The sequence below is a fragment of the Thalassophryne amazonica genome, chromosome 15 (assembly GCF_902500255.1).
Source record: "Thalassophryne amazonica chromosome 15, fThaAma1.1, whole genome shotgun sequence".
Taxonomy (NCBI): Eukaryota; Metazoa; Chordata; class Actinopteri; order Batrachoidiformes; family Batrachoididae; genus Thalassophryne; species Thalassophryne amazonica.
Window position 1 is genome coordinate 48,546,691 of NC_047117.1, and position 20,139 is coordinate 48,566,829.

At 39.2% G+C, this 20,139-nt stretch overlaps 1 protein-coding gene across 1 annotated transcript in view; it reads left to right on the forward strand.

The window, feature by feature from the left end:
• The window catches only part of pdcd4b (programmed cell death 4b), a 73,722-nt gene that overhangs the window by 12,456 nt on the left and 41,127 nt on the right, over positions 1-20,139 (forward strand). The window contains exon 4 of the mRNA XM_034187303.1: positions 633-727. Coding sequence (XP_034043194.1) covers positions 633-727 — 95 coding nt within the window. The remainder of the gene's footprint in view (positions 1-632; positions 728-20,139) is intronic.

Sequence of the window (20,139 nt, forward strand, 5' to 3'; positions counted from 1 at the left end):
AACTTTTTTAACAGTAATCAGAAATTTTGAGGTAACAACAAAAAAACATTTCCAATGATTTTTCTTCAGAAAACTGCTCTATAAATGAGCAGTCCTGTCACACGTTAATGTTTTGTACAGATCAGTCATTTCCACCGATCTATTTTGTAGAGATCAGTGATTTCTGAAGAGAGCTGGCTCAAAGATGGCTCAGCTGCTTTCGAAGTCGAATGCTCTGAGAAGAGCACACAAAGACAAAGTCGCTGAAGTGAAAGACCTTGAGGCTGAGATTAGCGCAAAAGGAGAGGAGCTGAGATATATGGTTGTATAGCGCCTTTTGAAAATTTAACTTTTTTACGGTTGGTCAATGTTGTTTATCGTCTTGTATATGTTGTGTATTATCACGCAATCTTGTTTTCTGCTTTCGGTGTACTTTGACATGTTTGAAACCAATACAAAATTACATGGTTTTGAGAATCAAATGTGATTGTCCTTTTTTTTGGGGGGGGGGGGGGGGGTCTTGAGGTTGGTCTAAAATGCTTCTCTTAATGGTCTAAAAAGGTCTAAAAAAAAAAAAAAAAAAAGTCTAAAATTTAACTTGGTGATTCCTGCAAGAACCCTGTCTAACACTGTTGCTCATGTTTTGACTGCAGGTGGAGCTGGAGGCAAAGGTGTGTGGGGCAGGTCGGGGGAAGTCTATGAGCCAGAGGTGGTAGACGAGAAAGACCCCAACTATGATGAAGCTCAGGTACAGATTGCAACATTTATTAATATAGACTATTATGGTGTAAATTGTGGTGTATTTTAAAGGACCAACCACACACCAAACAAACAATACCCCTCATGGAGTTTGTAATGTCATTTCTGAGGATGCAGTTGGTGGCATTTCTGTGACTTTCAGTTTTGGGCACCTACTAAATAAATATAAGTGAAATATATCTTTTATTTATTTAGTGCATGCTCAGGTCTCTGAGTATGCACTCATGCTGTGTATCGCCACATCCATTACACTATGGAACTGCCCTGTGTCATGGCTGGCAACCAAGCAGGCAGTCAGTCCATTCCCACCTTACATAAGTAGCCAGCTATATTTGTGCTGGTGCCAGGTGAAACATGGGAGTCTTCTTGACTTTATCCAGTCGCTAGGGTTCACAGCACTGGATGTGATGTTGTGGCTGAAGATCCCTCACAATGCAAGTGGTGGACCGACACCATGTGCAACAGCATACCACAGAGGTGCGTGTGTGGGAGACTGATACAATGAGGTTGGAGAGAAAAACACTGATTGTGGAGGAGGGCATGATAAGAAAGAGACAGCTCGGGTGCTGAAATTTGGAAAGTGGTTCTCATGAAGAGCATCATGCATACAATAACAGACATGTTTGAATGTTTGTTCATTTTTAATCTGTATTCAGAGCTGTGGGCTGTTTATCACGCAACATTATAGGCGAGCCAAAGACGCAGAGCATGTTTATTAAATGTGTATTTTTACATGCCTCACTGCCAGGACATAAACAGTGGAAAGCTCCTTTTATACAGCTTATGTTCACTCAGTGTTAATATAAGCTGAAGTAATTCCTGATTGTTCGACAGAAAGTAAAAGGTGCAAACTAATGTGGATGTGCATATTCCATATACAGGGCATTCGTAAGCAGCAAAATAATGAGGATTTCTGTTACTTACTTCACCCCACGTCTCCATATAAAGCCTGCCCTGCCCGAATGAGTTATGCAATAAGGGATTTATCAGTAATTCTTAATTCATGATAACAGGAAATATTTTGTGGCTTTGGCGCTCTGTTGACGATAATTTATGTTGCATCAATAAGAATCAGATTTACTTGGCAAAGTATGAATGCACATACAAGGAATTTGTCTCCAGACTCTCTTTCCTCACACTGCACAATAACCGTAGGTAGACACTAATACAAAACAAACCAGACACGAGTAAACACAAGTAGTCATAAGAAATCACAAATAACAATAAACACTATAGGAATAAAGTGCCAAAACATACATACGTTGTTTTGCAGATAATTTTTACATTTTATTTGCATGTTTTGCAAGGTTTGACCATTAAGAGTGTTGAACATGTTCACCATACTGATGGCTTGAGGAAAGAAACTGTTTCTTAGCCTTGTGGTTTTAGCATACAGTGAGCTACTAGAGGGGAGAGGTGAGAAGAGGGTAAATCCTGGGTGAGAGGAGCTGCTGCTGATGCCACCTGCTCACTTCCCTATTCTGAAGGAGTACAGGTTCTGGATGGAGGGCACGTTGGCACCAGTGATCCTCTTCATGGTCCTGATTGTCCTCTGAAATCTGTTCCTGTCCACTTTGGTCACTGAACCAAACCAGACAGTGATGGACTCGCAGAGTACAGACTGTATTATGGCCGTGCAGAAGTTGGATGGGGAGGCAAAGGTGGTGGGGGGGCTCCCACCTACTATCTGCACTGCTATCACCACAGTTTTTAGAGAATTGAGGTCCAGATTATTCAGACCACACCAGAGGACCAGCTGTTCTAGAGGGACGTGCACCGAAGCTGTTCAGTGACCACCTTGGGTCACTGGTTATATAGCGGGTAAAATAAGTATTGAACATGTCATCATTTTGTTCAGTAAATATATTTCTAAAGGTGCTATTAACATGACATTTTCACCAGGTGTTGGTAACAACCAAGTAATCCAAACATGCAAAGAAACCAAAAAGTACAGGAGTTATTTGTACAACCCCAATTCCATTGAGGTTGGGACATTGTGTGAAATGTAAATAAAAACAGAATACAATGATTCGCAAATCCTCTTCAACCTATATTCAATTGAATACACCACAAAGACAAAGACATATCCGCCCTTGTTCTAATTAGAATAATGCAATTGTTCCAACTGGAGCTTGGGCGTGTCTGTTCAGTTCTGTAACAGCTCTAGGAAAGAAGCTGTTTTCCAGGCTTGTGGTGTGGGCTTTAAAGGCCCGATAACGCCTGCCGGATGGAAACAAAGAAAAAAGGTGGTGTGAGGCGTGTGTTCCGTCCTGCAGAATACTGCTTGCTCGGCGGAGGCAGCGAGTCCTAAAAACATCATCCAATGAGGGCAGAGAGAGATCAGTGATCTTTTCTGCTGTTCTTATGACTCGTCTGATGGATTTCTTGTTGTTTTCAGAGCAGTTTGCAAACCATGCTGTAATGCAATAGGTTAAAAACACTCTCGATGGAGCAGTGATGAAAGGTCTTGAGCAGCTCAGCCGACAGGTTGTTCTTCTTCAATGCTCTTAAAAAATAAAGCCTCTGATTTGCCTTTTTGACAACAGCAGATGTATTAACTTCCCATTTAAGATCCTTAGTGATCCAGGTGCCCAGAAAATTTAAAACGAGACCCTCTCGACTACCTCACCTTTGATGGTTAAGGAAGAGGGGTCACCCTTGCGATTCCTGAAGTCAACTATAATCTCTTTGGTTTTCTTGACATTCAGGGTCAAATTATTTTCTGTGCACCATTCAACTAGCCTTTTAACTTCATCTCTATAGGCTGCCTTGTTGCTGTTGAAGATCTGTCCCACCACAGTAGTGTCATCAGCAAATTTTATTATTGTATTTGAGGGATGGGTGGGAATGCAGTCATATGTATGGATGGAATAAAGCAACGGACTTAGCACGCAACCTTGTGGTGCGCCGGTGCTAAGAGACAGACTCGAGGATAGATGTGGGCCCAGTCTGACTACCTGTGGGCAGTCAGAGAGGAAATCCTTAATCCATGCACATAAAATATTGCTAAGGCCTAGGTTGAGGAGCTTTGTGGCCAACTTACTGGGTACAGTTGTGTTGAAAGCAGAGCTGTAATCTATAAAAAGCATTCTCACACTTGCCCCTTTATTGTCGAGGTGCGTTAAAGCTGTATGGAGAGCTGTGATGATAGCATCCTCTGTGGATCTATTTGCCCTATAGGCATATTGATGCTGGTCCAGATTGAGGAGAAGGACAGATTTTAAATGCTTCATCACCAGCCTCTCAAAGCACTTAGCCACAATAGGAGTAAGGGCCACCGGTCTGTAGTCATTCATGTTTCTGATGTTACTTTGCTTGGGCACTGGAATGATGGTGGCTGTTTTGAAGCAAGTTGGTACAGTACCTTTGAAGAGAGATCTGTTGAAAATATCCACAAAGACATCTGCCAACTGGTGGGTGCAGTCTTTGACCACCCTTCCAGGAATTCCATCAGGCCCCTCTGCCTTTCTAGTGTTCAGACTTAAAGATGTGCCTCACCTCCTCTGCCGAAACAGTGAGTGGATAGTCTGTGTCAGCAGAGGGGTGGGGAATATTTCCGTTGTTGTTCCTGCCACGCCATGACGTTTTTACATATTCTTGAAGAATAAACAAAAGCTTTTTCCACGTTGTCTTTTTTATTTATTTTTTTTTACCATAAAATTACACTGAACAAGGATTAGATGTTTCGTTACTCATCTGAGAATTTGTATTTACCGCCTCCAAGTTGACCCACTTTTTCGCTGCGACGGATGTGACGTCAGTCGAGTAAATGTGTCGCAGCGAGGCTCTGTTTACCAATATGGCAGACACGGACAGCGAAGGCATAGTGCGCGATTATAGTGAAAATTTAAGTGACATCGTTTGTGTTTGAAGAAGATGAGGAAGTTTCTGATGAAGATATTAACGGTGTAAATAATCAGTGGCTCCAAACCGTGTATGTTCCAGCCGAACGCAACAGAAAGAGGATGAAGCGCAGCTGTCAGCTGACAACAGCAGCGTTGAGGAGGACGACACAGAATGGTTTGTTCCCTCACCACCTTTTCTTATAAATGATCATTTATTCCTGGCACGGTGTGTTTGTGTATGAAAAAAATTATTTGAGCAGCACAGCATGCTTAAATTCAGGAGTTTGTTCTAAAATCACTGAAAATAAAGTTTCTGTACATTCTGTATATATTTAATAATTTATAAGTCAGTTTCATGTGATTGCTAATTCTTCACATTTTATTCAAAGCAAATGATTGCAAATCTTTATTTGAAAAGCTGTAGACCCACATGGGATGGGGGGGAAAAGATTTCTAAATAAAAGAAAATTTTACTTCTATATCTGTCAAATTTTATCAGGCATAATATTGTAGAAAAATGTTTATGCGAAATGGAGACGTTCCTGTCTAAAATACATATACAGAACATCTGTAATCATAAATTGTATCACATCTAATCTACTCTGAATAAACAGAAGTCTGAACAAAAACAGGCTGTTCAGTTTACATGCATATGTATATTTGGAAACACAAAAATGTCAATGTTCTGGTTTTTTTGTTTTGTTTTGTTTTTTTTGTTTGTTTTTTTCAGGTGTTCATGTGAACACAGTCAGCCGATGCCACTCGTGATCGAGTCTCCTTCTCATATCAGGGTCAGCTTTGCAGGTAAGTTGTCTGTTATCTCCGTAACAGCCTAACTTTCAAACAGCATTTTGTTATGGATATAAACTATTTTTTTTTATTAATTTTGTTTTAGCTTCTGTTTTAGGACTTTGGTGGCAACCTTTCATTTGAATGAAAATGCAGGGAGACAACAAAAGCAGACAAAGCAAGAGAGACCAAGGTTCAGAATATACTTTCCTTAGTGGAAAAGAGGAGGATTCACAGTGAGAAAGTTAGCCACATATCCAACATGTGGAAAACGGAAAAAAAACAAATTATTTGTATATTTTTATATAGCATGATAAAATGAATAAAAATACAATTTCACATAAGTTACACATTGTTTCATTCAAATGAGAAGTGTTTTACAATTTGTTAAAAAACATTTAATTCAGTCTATGTGAGTGACATAGCAAAAGAGGTTCTTCAGATCTGCAAACACCAAACTGACCAGAAATCTCCACCAATGATCCTCCTCCACTGAGCAGCCAATGTGAAGGGACAAAGCTGAGGCTGATGCTGCCAAGCGGACCAGGTACCACCGATGAGCCCGACCCCTCACTCCAGAGGAGGAAACTGGAAGCCAGTGTAGTCGGATGATGGTGATGGAAAAGTACTCCTTATTTTGAATACAACACAAGATGGTCGTGGCACCCTTCTGTGCCTTCCCAAGTGTCCCAGCACAACCACACAAATTACCAATATGCGATATGATGATACTTTCTACAACAAAAAATAGCATGGATTTATGTTCAAACAACAGTTCATTCTTTTTGTATATGAATATTTTTTACTTTTTTCTATAAACCATGTAAATGAAACTTTCTATTTCATGTGCTGACTCCTACTGTGGAGCATCATGTAGGCATAATGTGCCACTCTGAGGATATCTGCATCCAAACACACAATCGAGAAACTAGCCAGCTGTGTGACACATTGAGGATTTTCGCCACCACGTTGCATCTCCGTCAGGACTGCAGAAATTTCCCTCCAACAGCGAGACTCGATCACGAGTGGCGTCGGCTGACTGTGTTCCTATGAACACCTGAAAGAAAAAAAAAACAGTACATTGACATTTTTGTGTTTTCCAAATATACATATGCATGTAAACTGAACAGCCTGTTTTTTGTTCAAACTTCTGTTCATTCAGAGTAGATTAGATGTGATACAGTTTATGATTACAGATGTTCTGTATATGTATTTTAGACAGGAAAGTCTCCATTTCGCATAAACATTTTTCTACAATATTATGCCTGATAAAATTTGACAACAGATATAGAAGTAAAATTTTCTTTTATTTAGAAATCTTTTCCCCCATCCCATGTGGGTCTACAGCTTTTCAGATAAAGATTTGCAATCATTTGCTTTGAATAAAATGTGAAGAATTAGCAATCACAATAAACTGACTTATAACTGATTAAATATATACAGAATGTACAGAAACTTTATTTTCAGTGATTTTAGAACAAACTGCTGAATTTAATCACGCTGTGTTGCTCAGATAATTTTTTCATACACAAACACACCTTGCCAGGAATAAATGATCATTTATAAGAAAGGTGGTGACGTGAACAAACCATTCTGTGTCGTCCTCCACAACGCTGTTGTCAGCTGACAGCTGCGCTTCATCCTCTTTCTGTCGCATTCGGCTGGAACATACACGGGTTGGAGCCGCTGATTATTTACACCGTTAATATCTTCATCAGAATCTTCCTCATCATCTTCAAAAACAATCGATATGTCACTTAAATCTTCGCTATAATCGTTCACTATGCCTTCGCTGTCCGTGTCTGCCGTATTGGTAAACAGAGCCTCGCTGCGACACATTTACTCGACTGACGTCACATCCGTCGCAGCGAAAAAGTAGGTCAAAAGTCAGGTGGTAAATTCAAATTCTCAGATGGGTAACGAATCGTCTAAATCCTTGTTCAGTGCAATTTTATGGTTAAAAAAAAAAAAAAAAAAGACGTGGAAAAAGCTTTTGTTTATTCTTCAAGAATATGTAAAAATGTCATGGCGTGGCAGGGACACTTTAAGCCCTTTACTTCAAAACAGGCATAAAAGTGATTGAGCTCCTCAGCCAGGGAGACATTAATGTCTACAGGTGGTTGACAGCTGCCTCTGTGGTTTGTGATCTGCTGGATGCCCTGCCACATGTGCGTCGGATCACGTCCCTGGTTATTTCAGCAAGACAATGTCAAGCCACATTCTGCACGTGTTACAACAGCATGGCTTCGTAGTAAAAGAGTGCAGGTACTAGACTGGTCTGCCTGCAGTCCAGACCTGTCGCCATTTGAAATGTGTGGCGCATTATGAAGAGCAAATTACGACAACAGAGACCCCGGACTGTTGAACAACTGAAGTCGTACATAAAGTAAGAATGGGAAAGAATTCCACCTACAAAGCTTCAACAATTAGGTCCTCAGTTCCCAAATGCTTATTGAGTGTTGTTAGAAGGAAAGGTGATGAAACACAGTGGTAAACATACCACTGTCCCAGCTTTTGAAGGTGAAGAAAAACAATAAAGTTTATCAGTTTGAACATTAATATCTGTAAATATTGTCTTTGTGTTGTATTCAGTTGAATATAGGTTGAAAAGGATTTGCAAATCATTGTATTCTGTTTTTATTTACATTTTACACAATGTCCCAACTTCATTGGAATTGGGGTTATAATAAAAGGGAATGACACAGGGGAAAAAGTAGTGAACAAGCTTCCTGAAATTGATTTAATACTTTGTACACATCCTTTGTTGGCAGTGACAGCTTCACGATGCCTCCTGTATAGAGCATCTACAACCCCTGGCAAAATTATGGAATCACCGGCCTCAGAGGATGTTCATTCAGTTGTTTAATTTTGTAGAAAAAAAGCAGATCACAGACATGACACAAAACTAAAGTCATTTCAAATGGCAACTTTCTGGCTTTAAGAAACACTATAAGAAATCAAGAAAAAAAGATTGTGGCAGTCAGTAACGGTTACTTTTTTAGACCAAGCAAAGGAAAAAAATATGGAATCACTCAATTCTGAGGAAAAAATTTTGGAATCACCTGTAAATTTTCACCCCCCAAATTAACACCTGCATCAAATCAGATCTGCTCATTGACATTGACCCTATGTGTCTTTTTGCAAGGAATGTTTTTGCAGTTTTTGCTCTATGGCAAGATGCATTATCATCTTGAAAAATGATTCATCATCCCCAAACATCCTTTCAATTGTCCAAATATCAACATAACTTGTGCATTTATTGATGATGTAATGACAGCCATCTCCCCAGTGCGTTTACCTGACATGCAGCCCCATATCATCAATGACTGTGGAAATTTACATGTTCTCTTCAGGCAGTCATCTTTATAAATCTCATTGGAAAGGCACCAAACAAAAGTTCCAGCATCATCACCTTGCCCAATGCAAATTCGAGATTCATCACTGAATATGACTTTGATCCAGTCATCCACAGTCCACAATTGCTTTTCCTTAGCCCACTGTAACCTTGTTTTTTTCTGTTTAGGTGTTAATGATGCCTTTCGTTTAGCTTTTCTGTATGTAAATCCCATTTCCTTTAGGCGGTTTCTTACAGTTCGGTCACAGACGTTGACTCCAGTTTCGTCCCATTCGTTCCTCATTTGTTTTGTTGTACATTTTTCGATTTTTGAGACATATGCTTTAAGTTTTCTTTCTTGACGCTTTGATGTCTTCCTTGGTCTACCAGTATGTTTGCCTTTAACAACCTTCCCATGTGTTTGTATTTGGTCCAGAATTTAGACACAGCTGACTGTGAACAACCAACATCTTTTGCAACATTGCGTGATGATTTACTCTCTTTAAGAGTTTGATAATCCTCTCCTTTGTTTCAATTGACATCTCTCGTGTTGGAGCCATGATTCATGTCAGTCCACTTGGTGCAACAGCTCTCCAAGGTGTGTTCACTCCTTTTTAGATGCAGACTAATGAGCAGATCTGATATGATGCAGGTGTTAGTTTTGGGGATGAAAATTTACAGGGTGATTCCATAATTTTTTCCTCAGAATTGAGTGATTCCATATTTTTTTCCTCTGCTTGGTCTAAAAAGTAACCGTTACTGACTGCCACAATCTTTTTTTCTTGATTTCTTATAGTGTTTCTTAAAGCCAGAAAGTTGCCATTTGAAATGACTAGTTTTGTGTCATGTCTGTGATCTGCTTTTTTTCTACAAAATTAACAACTGAATGAACATCCTCAGAGGCTGGTGATTCCATAATTTTTGCCAGGGTTTGTAGTCATGTGTGTTGCTCAGGTGTGATTTTGGCCCATTCTTCCACACAAGCAGTCTTCAAATTTTGAAGGTTCCGTGAACCTCTTCTGTGAAGTGTGATCATAGATTTTTCTCTTGGATTCAAGTCAGGTGATTGGCTGGGCCATTTTAGGAACTTTATTTTCATTGGCTGTGTTTGGGATCACTGTTTTGCTGAAATATCTACCCTCATTGCATCTTCATCATCCTGGTAACTAGCAGCAGATTTTTATTTGTTTATTTTAAATCGAGAATAGCTCTGTACAATTTTCTATTCATCCTTCCTTCAATTATATGCCGTTTGCCAGTGCCATACTCTGAAATGTTCTCATCTTCAAACTTCACTGTTGGTGTGATGTTTTTGGGGTGATGTGCAGTGCGGTTTGACCTCCAAACATGGTGTGTATTGTGGCGTCCAAAGAGTTCAATTTGGTCTCATCTGAGCAGACTATATTCTCCCAGTATTTCACAGGCTTGTCTAAATGTTATGCACCAAACGTGAGGCACTTCAACATGCTTTTCTTCAGCAATGGAGTCTTGCATGGTGAGGCGCATACAGGTCATGGCGGTTAAGTGCATTACTTCTTGTTTTCTTTTAAACAATTGTACCTACTAATTCCAGGTCTTTCTGAAGCTCTCCACAAGTGGTCCTCAGTTTTTGGGCAAATCTTCGGATCATTCTTTTCATTTCTTTGTCAAAATTCTTATGAGGAGCACCTGGTCTTGGCCAGTATATGGTGAAATGATGTTCTTTTCACTTCAGGATTGTGGCCCAAATGGTGGTCACTAGAGCTGAAACAGCTAATAGAGTTAACGATTAAAATAGTTGTCAACTAATTTAGTCATCGATTAGTTGCTAAATAACTTTGTTTTACCTCAAAGGTTTCGTTTCTTACATATAATCAACTGAGCTTTGCTTTGAATCTTGAACCAATGAAGGAGTGCTTCGATCTGCTGCGTTGTTGGTTTCATTTGTTTTATTTCGCTTTATCTTAATTTTTCCCCACTAAAACCCTAAAGAGCATATGCCTGTGAGGAATATTAACCTTTTTATGTTTAACTGACCTGTTATGTCTTCTGAAACAGTTCATAGATGTATTTTATGTTAACACAGATGCTAATGCATTAGCATGTCTATGGCGTTTCAATGTTAAAGTTAGCATTAAGCTGCTGGCATGTCAGCATGTTTGTGCATTTGTTTTCTGTATAATTTTTAATGGCTCAGCGTTTGTTGTAAAAGTCAAATGTATTACAAATTATAATATTTTTAAATGTATTTTTATTTATATATTAATAATAATAATAATAATAATAGCATCAATAATAATAGTATAATAACTAATAATGCTACAATACAATTTTAGAGAAAGAGACATGAGTCACGTGTCATTGTGAAATGACCACACAGTTTACAAGTTATACAGAGAATGTTGCACATATAATGAGTCAGGCTACAGTTTTTGATTTAGGTTTTATGGTTAACTGGTTATGCTAATTGCTCATTTGCAGCAACAGAAATACCTCTTTTTTCACCATATTTTATAACATATGTTTCACTGTCGTTTTATGGCAACTCAGCACTTTGATAAAGCAATGCCATTTGAAATAATTATTTTTGTTCTTTATTAGAAACTGTTTTATTGTTTATTATTTTATATTTCAACAGCCAAGGGACATTTGACGATTTGTTGATTCTCAAGTATGTTAAGTTTTCAAATAATGTTCTGTGTTAAATAACGTGATGGAAGGAGAGAAAATTTTTCCCTGGCACATTTTTAAAAAAATTCCCTGCTAATCCAATTAATCATGTCGAAACCCCATCAGATTCATCGATGATCCAAATAATCGTTTGTCGCAGGCCTATGCTCACTGGACAATTGAGAATTTGAGAAATCCTTCTGTAACCAATAACATTGGTATGTGAAAATCTTGAGGGAGCTCTTTGCTTTTAACCATCATGTTTGTTGTGTGACACTTTGGTAATGAGACACGTGTCTCGGCTTTCTGTGCCTTTTTTCGCTGCCCTTCTTTAGTTGTTCAGTACTTTTCCCTGTCATTTCACGTTATACAAATAACTTAACTTATGGACATCTATGGTTTGATTTCTTTGTATGTGTACATTATTTGGGTTGTTACTGGCATCTGGTGAAAATTTCATTAGCAGCTTTAGAAATATATTTACTGGGAAATGGTGATGTGTTCAATACTTATTTTACCAGCTGTAATTCAGATCTCACAAACATGCTCTAAGAATGGAAATGCCAGGACCATGAAAGGTTATGGCATTGCTAAACACTTCTGTCCAGTAACCTCATTACTTCATAAGCTTTTCAAGCTGTAATGAATCTCAATCAACATAAATGTCACTGAGGTATGTGAGTCTTTAAAACAAATTTGACATGTTAACCAGAAAAAGATCTCATGGCTGTAGGAAGTCATTGAAATCCTGGATCTTAGTCTTTATCTAGATTGTAGAACAATTTTAAACCCAGAGGCTCTAACTTTTCAATTTCTCATCTGCAAAGTTTAAGTCAGTAAACCTTTCTTCACCATTAAGGATGGGTATCAAAAACCAGTTCCTGTTAAGAATCGATAAGAAGTGATTTGGTCCACCGACATCAATAGCCTTTTTGCTTAACGATGCACTTATTGGTTCTTCAGTTCACATTACGCCGGGCGGCCGTTGTTTTTGAAGGTGTGTATCTGGAAAATCATCAGTTCTCTATGTTGACTGACGCTGCACTGCTTCGCTGCTTTTCAGAAGCAGTGGGTCAATAATTTCTTCATTAACCCCCCTCAAACCCATTTAAAGATGTCAGTCGTGACTCGCCTTTGTGCTGATTAAAGTCACGAACTGAGATCTGTCTTGTTGCGGCCAAGAAACCAGAGTCGTCCTCTGTTCCTTTCACACTGGAGTCTTTATTCGTTCCTCATTAACTTTTCACGGGACAGCGCACTGAAGTTACTTTCCCTCAGGTAAAAGAAATAATAATAATTATAATACGTGTTTTGTGGGACTAACTGCATCATTGGAAAGATAGATTACAGTTGGAATTAATAATTTCAAAGCGAATCGCCGTTTTAAAATGACACCTCTTTCCAAACACTGTAATATAGACAACAAACTGCAACGGACCAAATCAGTTTTTATGAATTAAATTGATTTAACTTGCAAAGCAGCCAGCTGCAGACCACAGCTCAGGGCTATGGAGTTAAATTTGTTTCATTTATATCTGAAAGGAACTGCTTTTGACAAAAACTACAGATTTTGTTTATTTCTGTTTATGTCAAGAGTTCTAGGATCAAGTGACCAATTCATATTTATTGTACTTTAAAACTCAATAAAATGTTGTTGACATAGAAAACCTGTAAAGCCTACTTTTAGTACACAGAAAATTCACAGGATGGTATCATAAGGAATACTAATCAGATCGATAAGCAGAATCGATAATGGCATCCCTCTGACAATAAAGGCACACAAGTTGCTGTACTCTACAATGCTGCTTAAAACCTGGAACATGGAAGTATTGACCAGACTAGGAGATGGAACATTTACGGAAGTACCTGGGAAGACATTTTGAGACTCTGCACCCAAGTTCTCATTGTTTATTGCAGTTCAGGTGACTGCTCGTTTTTGTACAGGGAAATGGCACAACCTTCTTTCAGTCTGTTGGGGACATACCTGACACAAGAACAGCATCTCCACCCTGCCTGAATAATTCACCCAAGATACCACAGATTCATGCAGCTTTCACTACCTTTTGGTGGTTTTCAGTGGACTTGCAGATCACCTGCCGAAGCCTGGCACCGACATGTTTAACATCCGGCTGGAGGTTTCAGCTTGGTCAACTGCTCAGATAGCCATCCCAATGGAAATGTATCTCAGAATATTCTGTCAGGACCTGTGACATCATTTGCCATGACTGCAGTGGGAAGAGGTGTAGATTTAGAGGAATGCAGTACGTTGATTCCTCTCTAAGCAGGTTGAGGCTCATGAGACCACACATGGTGCATTACATGCTCACAGATTCCTCAACCAACTTCCCTTCTTGTCTACCCAAGTGCCATCACAGTCCAGTCTCTGCTCCTTTCACCAACTCAACACCATCTCCTCTCAGCATTGGCAATCCAATGTGGCAACTTCCAGAGTCTTATCATAAAAGAACTCCACATTCCATTTAGGTCACCAGTTGTCCTTCCAAATTGTGTGCACTCCCACTGAACTGTGTAATATGATACTCTGCAGTTCAAACCTTGTGATACATTTCTTTTTAACTGTGATTCAATATGCATCAGTTCTTTTTGATGCAGTTTGTTTTTCCTAAATTTGAAGTATAGTAGTGTAGACTGATGGGTAAATAAAATGAGCAGCCATTTCCTTATTTGTAGTGTTGGGAAATGCAGTCAGGGTCTGTAGGGAGGATTCAAGTTTCAGTGAATTGTTCCCAAGCAATATGGTTCGATGGTCTCTGAAGTACAACCCAGAAGAAGAAAAACTTGCAGTTCCTGGCTGGCTCCAAAAGTGAACAGATTTGCATTGAAGTCCATGTTGAAATGTCCAGTTTCAGAGAAGAAATAAACCATTTTTACAGCCTTCTACTGAAAAAAACCCCCCAAATAACCATTTTTACAGCCTTCTACCAAACCCTTTTTTGTCTCTGTTAGATGGTTTCCTCCTGCGTGACCAACTGTAAGAGAGGTGAATTTTTTTTCTAACTTCTTAAAGACATTTTAAGCCAAGAATTTATGTATAACTGCATCAGTTTTAGTGACAACTGCTGAGCCAATCTCGACTCTCGTTGTGTTGGTATGTCATTGTCCGCTTAATGCTGCCGCTAGCTATTATGGAGGGTTGTCTCTTTTATTTTGAGCATTTTATGTCAAACACTTGAAATAATATGACTTGTTGTGAGGTGAAATATTGTAATGGATCATCAAAAGACGTCCCTCCTGCAGTATTTGAGCTGAGTGAAATTCTCATCTTATTTAATGTTGCATGCTAACAGCTTTAGCACTTTTATCAGCTATTGGTTGCTTCCACTGATCTGAATATAAAACTGGATATCTCTTTTGCCCACAAACACCCCGTACAAACTGCTGAAGCAAACTGGCGGCCATCTTACCACTCGCAACGTATACAGACCACACATAGGCGGCTTATTAGAATGTCAACAATTTCAAGTAACAACTGAGCTGATTCCCTTATTTCCTTCTTTTTGTTTGCCAGATAATGTAGCCTTCATCCCTTCTAATCTGTCTGCCATGATTAGCTATTTGATTTATTGCCTTTCTTTCTTTTTTCCTGCTGCACAGTCCCCAGAATTATGATTTTTAATTAACACCTAAACCGAAGTTAGCCTCTTAGCTTAGTTGGTTCAGACTTGAAGATGGGGGTGTGTTCAGCCTTCTTTCATCACACAGCGGAGCCACCCACACTCCACCTCTGTATCAGTCAGCTGTTGCCAACATGGCACCTCCAGATAGGGGCTTCATATCAGCTATTACGGGTCCCTATAGAAAACTAATGAGTGATTCACGCTGGTTTTGTCCACTATGTATACAGTCTGATTGTCTGACTCGGCTACGCCTCGTCCAGTATAACTTTTCTTCATCCAATATTTCTCTATGTTGGACTCCTTACCATCTATTGTTTATGTGTGTGTGTGTATATATATATATACATATATACATTCATTCCTGATAATAAATGGTTTCAGGCTACTGTTTTTGTATTCCAAACTGGGATGAATTCTGTGCAAGTTGAAATTGGAAGTAGTGTTTCCTGATAACTGTTTATTGACAGTTTAATAATTTTTGGTGGGTTGGGGCAGGTATTGTGGTGCCTATTTGCATTCATGTACTATCATTAGACCTGAAATGTAACTGTTGTAACAGGTGAATTGTGTGTATGAGACTTTGGTGCCCCCACTGGATGAGGCGGACTTGAGAAGACCGTCACCCCATAGTGCAAGAGTACTTTGAGCATGGTGACACAATGAAGTAGCGGTAAGTCGTTAGGATCAATGTCCTTACTTGTTACAGAAGTGTATGGGGACTTATATCCGTTTGCCTATTTTTAGTGTTGTTTATAAAAATAAGGATGTAGGCCAGAATACATGCCCGAGATTACAGCTCATAAAAACTTTAAATCTCTCAACACACAGGAGCTGCTTGCAAATCTGAACTTGGGTCCAATGCGGAGTGAAGTGCCTACGTTGGCAGTGTCACTGGCGCTGGAGGCCAAGGCCAGCCACCGGGAGCTCACCTCCAGACTCTTGGCCAATCTGTGTGGACCTGTGTTGACCCACAATGACATGGAAAGCTCTTTTGACAAACTGCTTCGAGACCTACCCGATTTAGTGCTGGATACACCCGGAGCACCACAGGTGAGTAAGGGCAAGTGATACTATAATTTTACCTGAAAAAAAAAAAAAAATAGGTACAGTAATATTTACATAAATGTCTTCAGATAGAAAGGCAGTTAAGACAATGGACTAATGATGGCTGACACATTCTTGCCTCTGACATCCAAAATAGGGTTGTGCAAAAAAAAAAAAAAAAAAGATACAGGCAAGCAGTGCAAACAACATCCCCCACACCTCCAACAAGTGTGTTGAGCTGGAAACAATCTGGCTTAAATCTGAATTGTGCCGTTCAATATTCAGAAAAAATTGAATGCAACCCCAGTCTGAACACGGTCTTAGTTTTATTCTCAGTGCTATTTTAGCCACTTCACACAAGTGAGGTCTAACTTTACCCACCTCCTGAGTGCGCACATTCGCCACAGTGGAAAAGAACTCCCTCAGGCATTTTCTTTTTAAATTGCAGGCTGAAACCTTAAGTAGAACAGAGTCTGTGATGTCCATCTGCTTTGATCATAGTGACAATAACAAACAAGCACAGCAAAGAGTTATCAGGCTTACAAAGCAGAATGTTGCAGCCAAGAAATCATACAAGAAGCCAGAGTTCAATGGTTGCAATGACGGATGGATGAAAAGACATCCAAATGGTAAAAAGCAGAATCTCAGAAAATGGACTATAATACGAAGTTGTGATCAAAGCCAGAAGGAACATTCTCCAGAATTGATCCATATGCTTCCAGAAATCATTAGCAAACCTCTGGATTTCCACAGTTCCCTGTAGATCTCGCGTCCCACTTCTGGAAGCATCTCGGCGGATCAGATGTACGACTAATTGATGGACAGGAGGATCTGCAAAGCTTCAAACTATGGAAACAGTGCCCAGGTCCTTCTCGCTGGTGGTCTGCCTCTTCATGAGCAGCTTGACATCAGGCAGAGAACAGAGCAGAAATTAATCAGCCTGAATAAACACTTCACTGTAGCAATGTCTTACAGCAGCAAATGGACAGACAGAGTACTAATGTGTTTGCTGGCAACATGGTCCTATGATTCCCAAACGATCCCCAGACTTAGAAGTGACGAGACAGAGTCCTTTCTCCACCTATAAGAAAAGTGATGATTCAATACACCAAAGTCTGTTACCAAACCATATCAGCTCAAGAAATGTTATGTTTTGTGTGGGCAACTTGATTTCATTTGTTAATATACATCCATTCAGTGGCAATTTATTATAAATATCAGTGTTAAATCATCACTTTTACAGCAAGTCTTCTTGAGACAAGTCAGGGAATGGGCACATGAGCATTTTCAAGTCACTGATATATCTTTTTGGGCTTTGCAGAGTTATGTCAGAATGGGCATCCGGTGTGCAGTTGTGCCAAAAATCAACAAGAGGATCCATACCAGTTCTGCTCTAGCAACCCAAAAGTAAAAATGGTAGAAAGCAAAATAAATTTGTTGTAATTTAACCAGCACTTTTCTGACTTAAAACTCATCTCCCCCAAAAAATGCTTTTAAAATTAGTCTTTCTTTTTGCAATATCTTCTTCAGACGCAGTAATGACATAGGCTCCACCCTCCTTTTGATTGGTGAAAGCATTAAACATTTTTAGGCTCTGCAGAACCCTGGATGTGTGAGAACCTTCACTGTGCCTCTGCTGGAGCAGAACAACACTGTGGTATTATGTTTTCGTTCCTGTGCATTTCTGTTCCTTTCGCTACATTGAGCTCAGACATGAGATCTGCCCATTGTCTGCCTGTGGTGGCACATTGCTAGCTCAGCATGGGAGACTCAAAAGGATTTTTATCTTCTGCCTTCCAGTCCTCCTTTTACTGTCTCACTTTGTTGTTTCTGTCCCACTGTCTGTTGCTTTAATGGGGCAATATGACTCTGCCCTGCCTCCACATCCTTTCCTCTGCCCTCTTTCTTTTGCTCACTTTCTCACTCTCGCCTCTTTTGCCTCTTGTCTATCCAAAGCCTAGGGTTATATGAGTTGGAGCTGCTCTTGTCTGCACAGGAACAATAGTCACTGATCAACACAGGCTTGTGCATGCCAGAAGAGTAGAATCAGCACTTTTGTTTCATGCATATTGTGTACACTGTACTATAAACAAATGTGCACACATGTCCATGAGGTCACTGTCGGTCATCTGTCATGTCAGTATTTTGTGAAGTATTGGCATTCAGTTCAAGTAAGGTAACAAAAATGTTGTAGGTTTGCCAATGAAATGGACTGCATTTCTGTCATGCTTGTCTGTCTGCAGACGCTCAGCATTCAACAAAAGTGCCACACTAAGTGTAGGAAAAAACCTAGATGCATTGCAATGCAGATGGTGACTATTATGAATTAATTCAGAATTGATAATGGAGCAGGTGGATTATGTGTGTGGTGTGTGTGTGTGTGTTATATATATATATATATATGAAATAATATATGTGTGTGTACTAGCGTGTTGCGTGTGGGGATCCACAGGCTCTAGATTGGGTAGTGTTTATGACATAGGTAGCCTCCCTGAGCCTGGTTCTGCTGGAGGTTTCTTCCTGTTAAAAGGGAGTTTTTCCTTCCCACTGTAGCCAAGTGCTTGCTCACAGGGGGTCGTTTTAACCGTTGGGGTTTTACATAATTTATTGTATGGCCTGCCTTACAATATAAAGCGCCTTGGGGCAACTGTTTGTTGTGATTTGGCGCTATATAAAAAAAATTGATTGAATTGATTGATTGATTGACATAAAGGGTGGTAATAAATTAAGCAAAGCTTGTATAATGAGTTGAAATGGCGTGTGAGTCCAGAATGTTTTTTAGGACATGAGACCTCATCAATTTTTAGAAGAGGAACTCAACCCTTTTATTTTTTGTTAATTATGTATTTTTTATGTTAATTTACAGTCTTAATGTATTTAGAAATTATGTAGGTTCTTGTTATCATATACACACTTATATTATTTTATTACTTCTATTTTTGTCATTTCATTTTTAAATGGACTACAATGGAAATAAGAGTTTTCACTTTCTTGTTGTCCATGTATTTTTAAGGTATTTACAATTATATTATGTACTTGCATTGAACTTACTAAATAAAATCATGCACAAGCACACTCACACGTTTAATATAAAGATGATTTACTGCCCCCTGCTGGAATGACGTGAGTCCAGAATGTAGTTAGCAATGTTAGCTAATATCTGTAGTTTCTCCAAAGCATAGTCCTATCATCTTTCCATTTTGGCGACGTTCATCCTTGACCCATAAGGCATAAGCATAACAAACGGCAAAAGTAGCTGTCCCCAGTTTTTCCGTGGTCAAAGTTACACATGCATGCCGGCACGGAGAACTTTTTGTCTTTCCCGCATTCTGTCATAAGCAGGTGCTTCTAATTTTCGACAGAGACAGTGGTGGAAGACACTTAAGACTGTACTTTCTCACTTAATGGTACCAGCAACATGATACGTAACTAAATGACAAACCAATCGAACTACAAAAACATAAATCAACAACACTGTTAAACTAATATGAACCACATTAACATTTAAATCCTGAACTCCCACGGTGTATTGCAGCACAACGTCCATTGTTTAGTGGTTGGCTAAAATAGTAATTCTTCGAAATTATAACTCCTATCAGCTTTCCGTTTTTGTAGCCTTCATCCTGGACCTAAAATACATGAGCATACGAAACAGCAAATGTCAGCTGTCCCCGGTGTCTGCGTGATCAAAGCCACACACACAAAACACACAGGTCACTTGGCTGTTATAATACACTAGTGTATTGGCTGTGGAGATCCACTGGCTCTAGATTGTGTAGTGTTTACAAAATAGGTAGCTGGCATTTTTTGTGGTAAGGGTGGTCATAAATTAAGCAAAGCTTGTATAATGAGTTGGAAATGGCGTGTGTGTTTTTAGAACTTTTGACCTCAACAATTTTTAGAACTCAACCCTTTTATTTCCTGTTAATTGTGTAATTTTTATCTTAATTTTACTGTCTTAATGTATTTCTAAATTGTTTAGATTCTTGTTATTACACTATTATTTCATTTCTATTTTGTATTTCTATTTTGAATGGTCGGCCAATGGGAAAGAAGTGTTTTCACTTTCTTGTGTAATTCATGTATTTTTAAAGTATTTTAG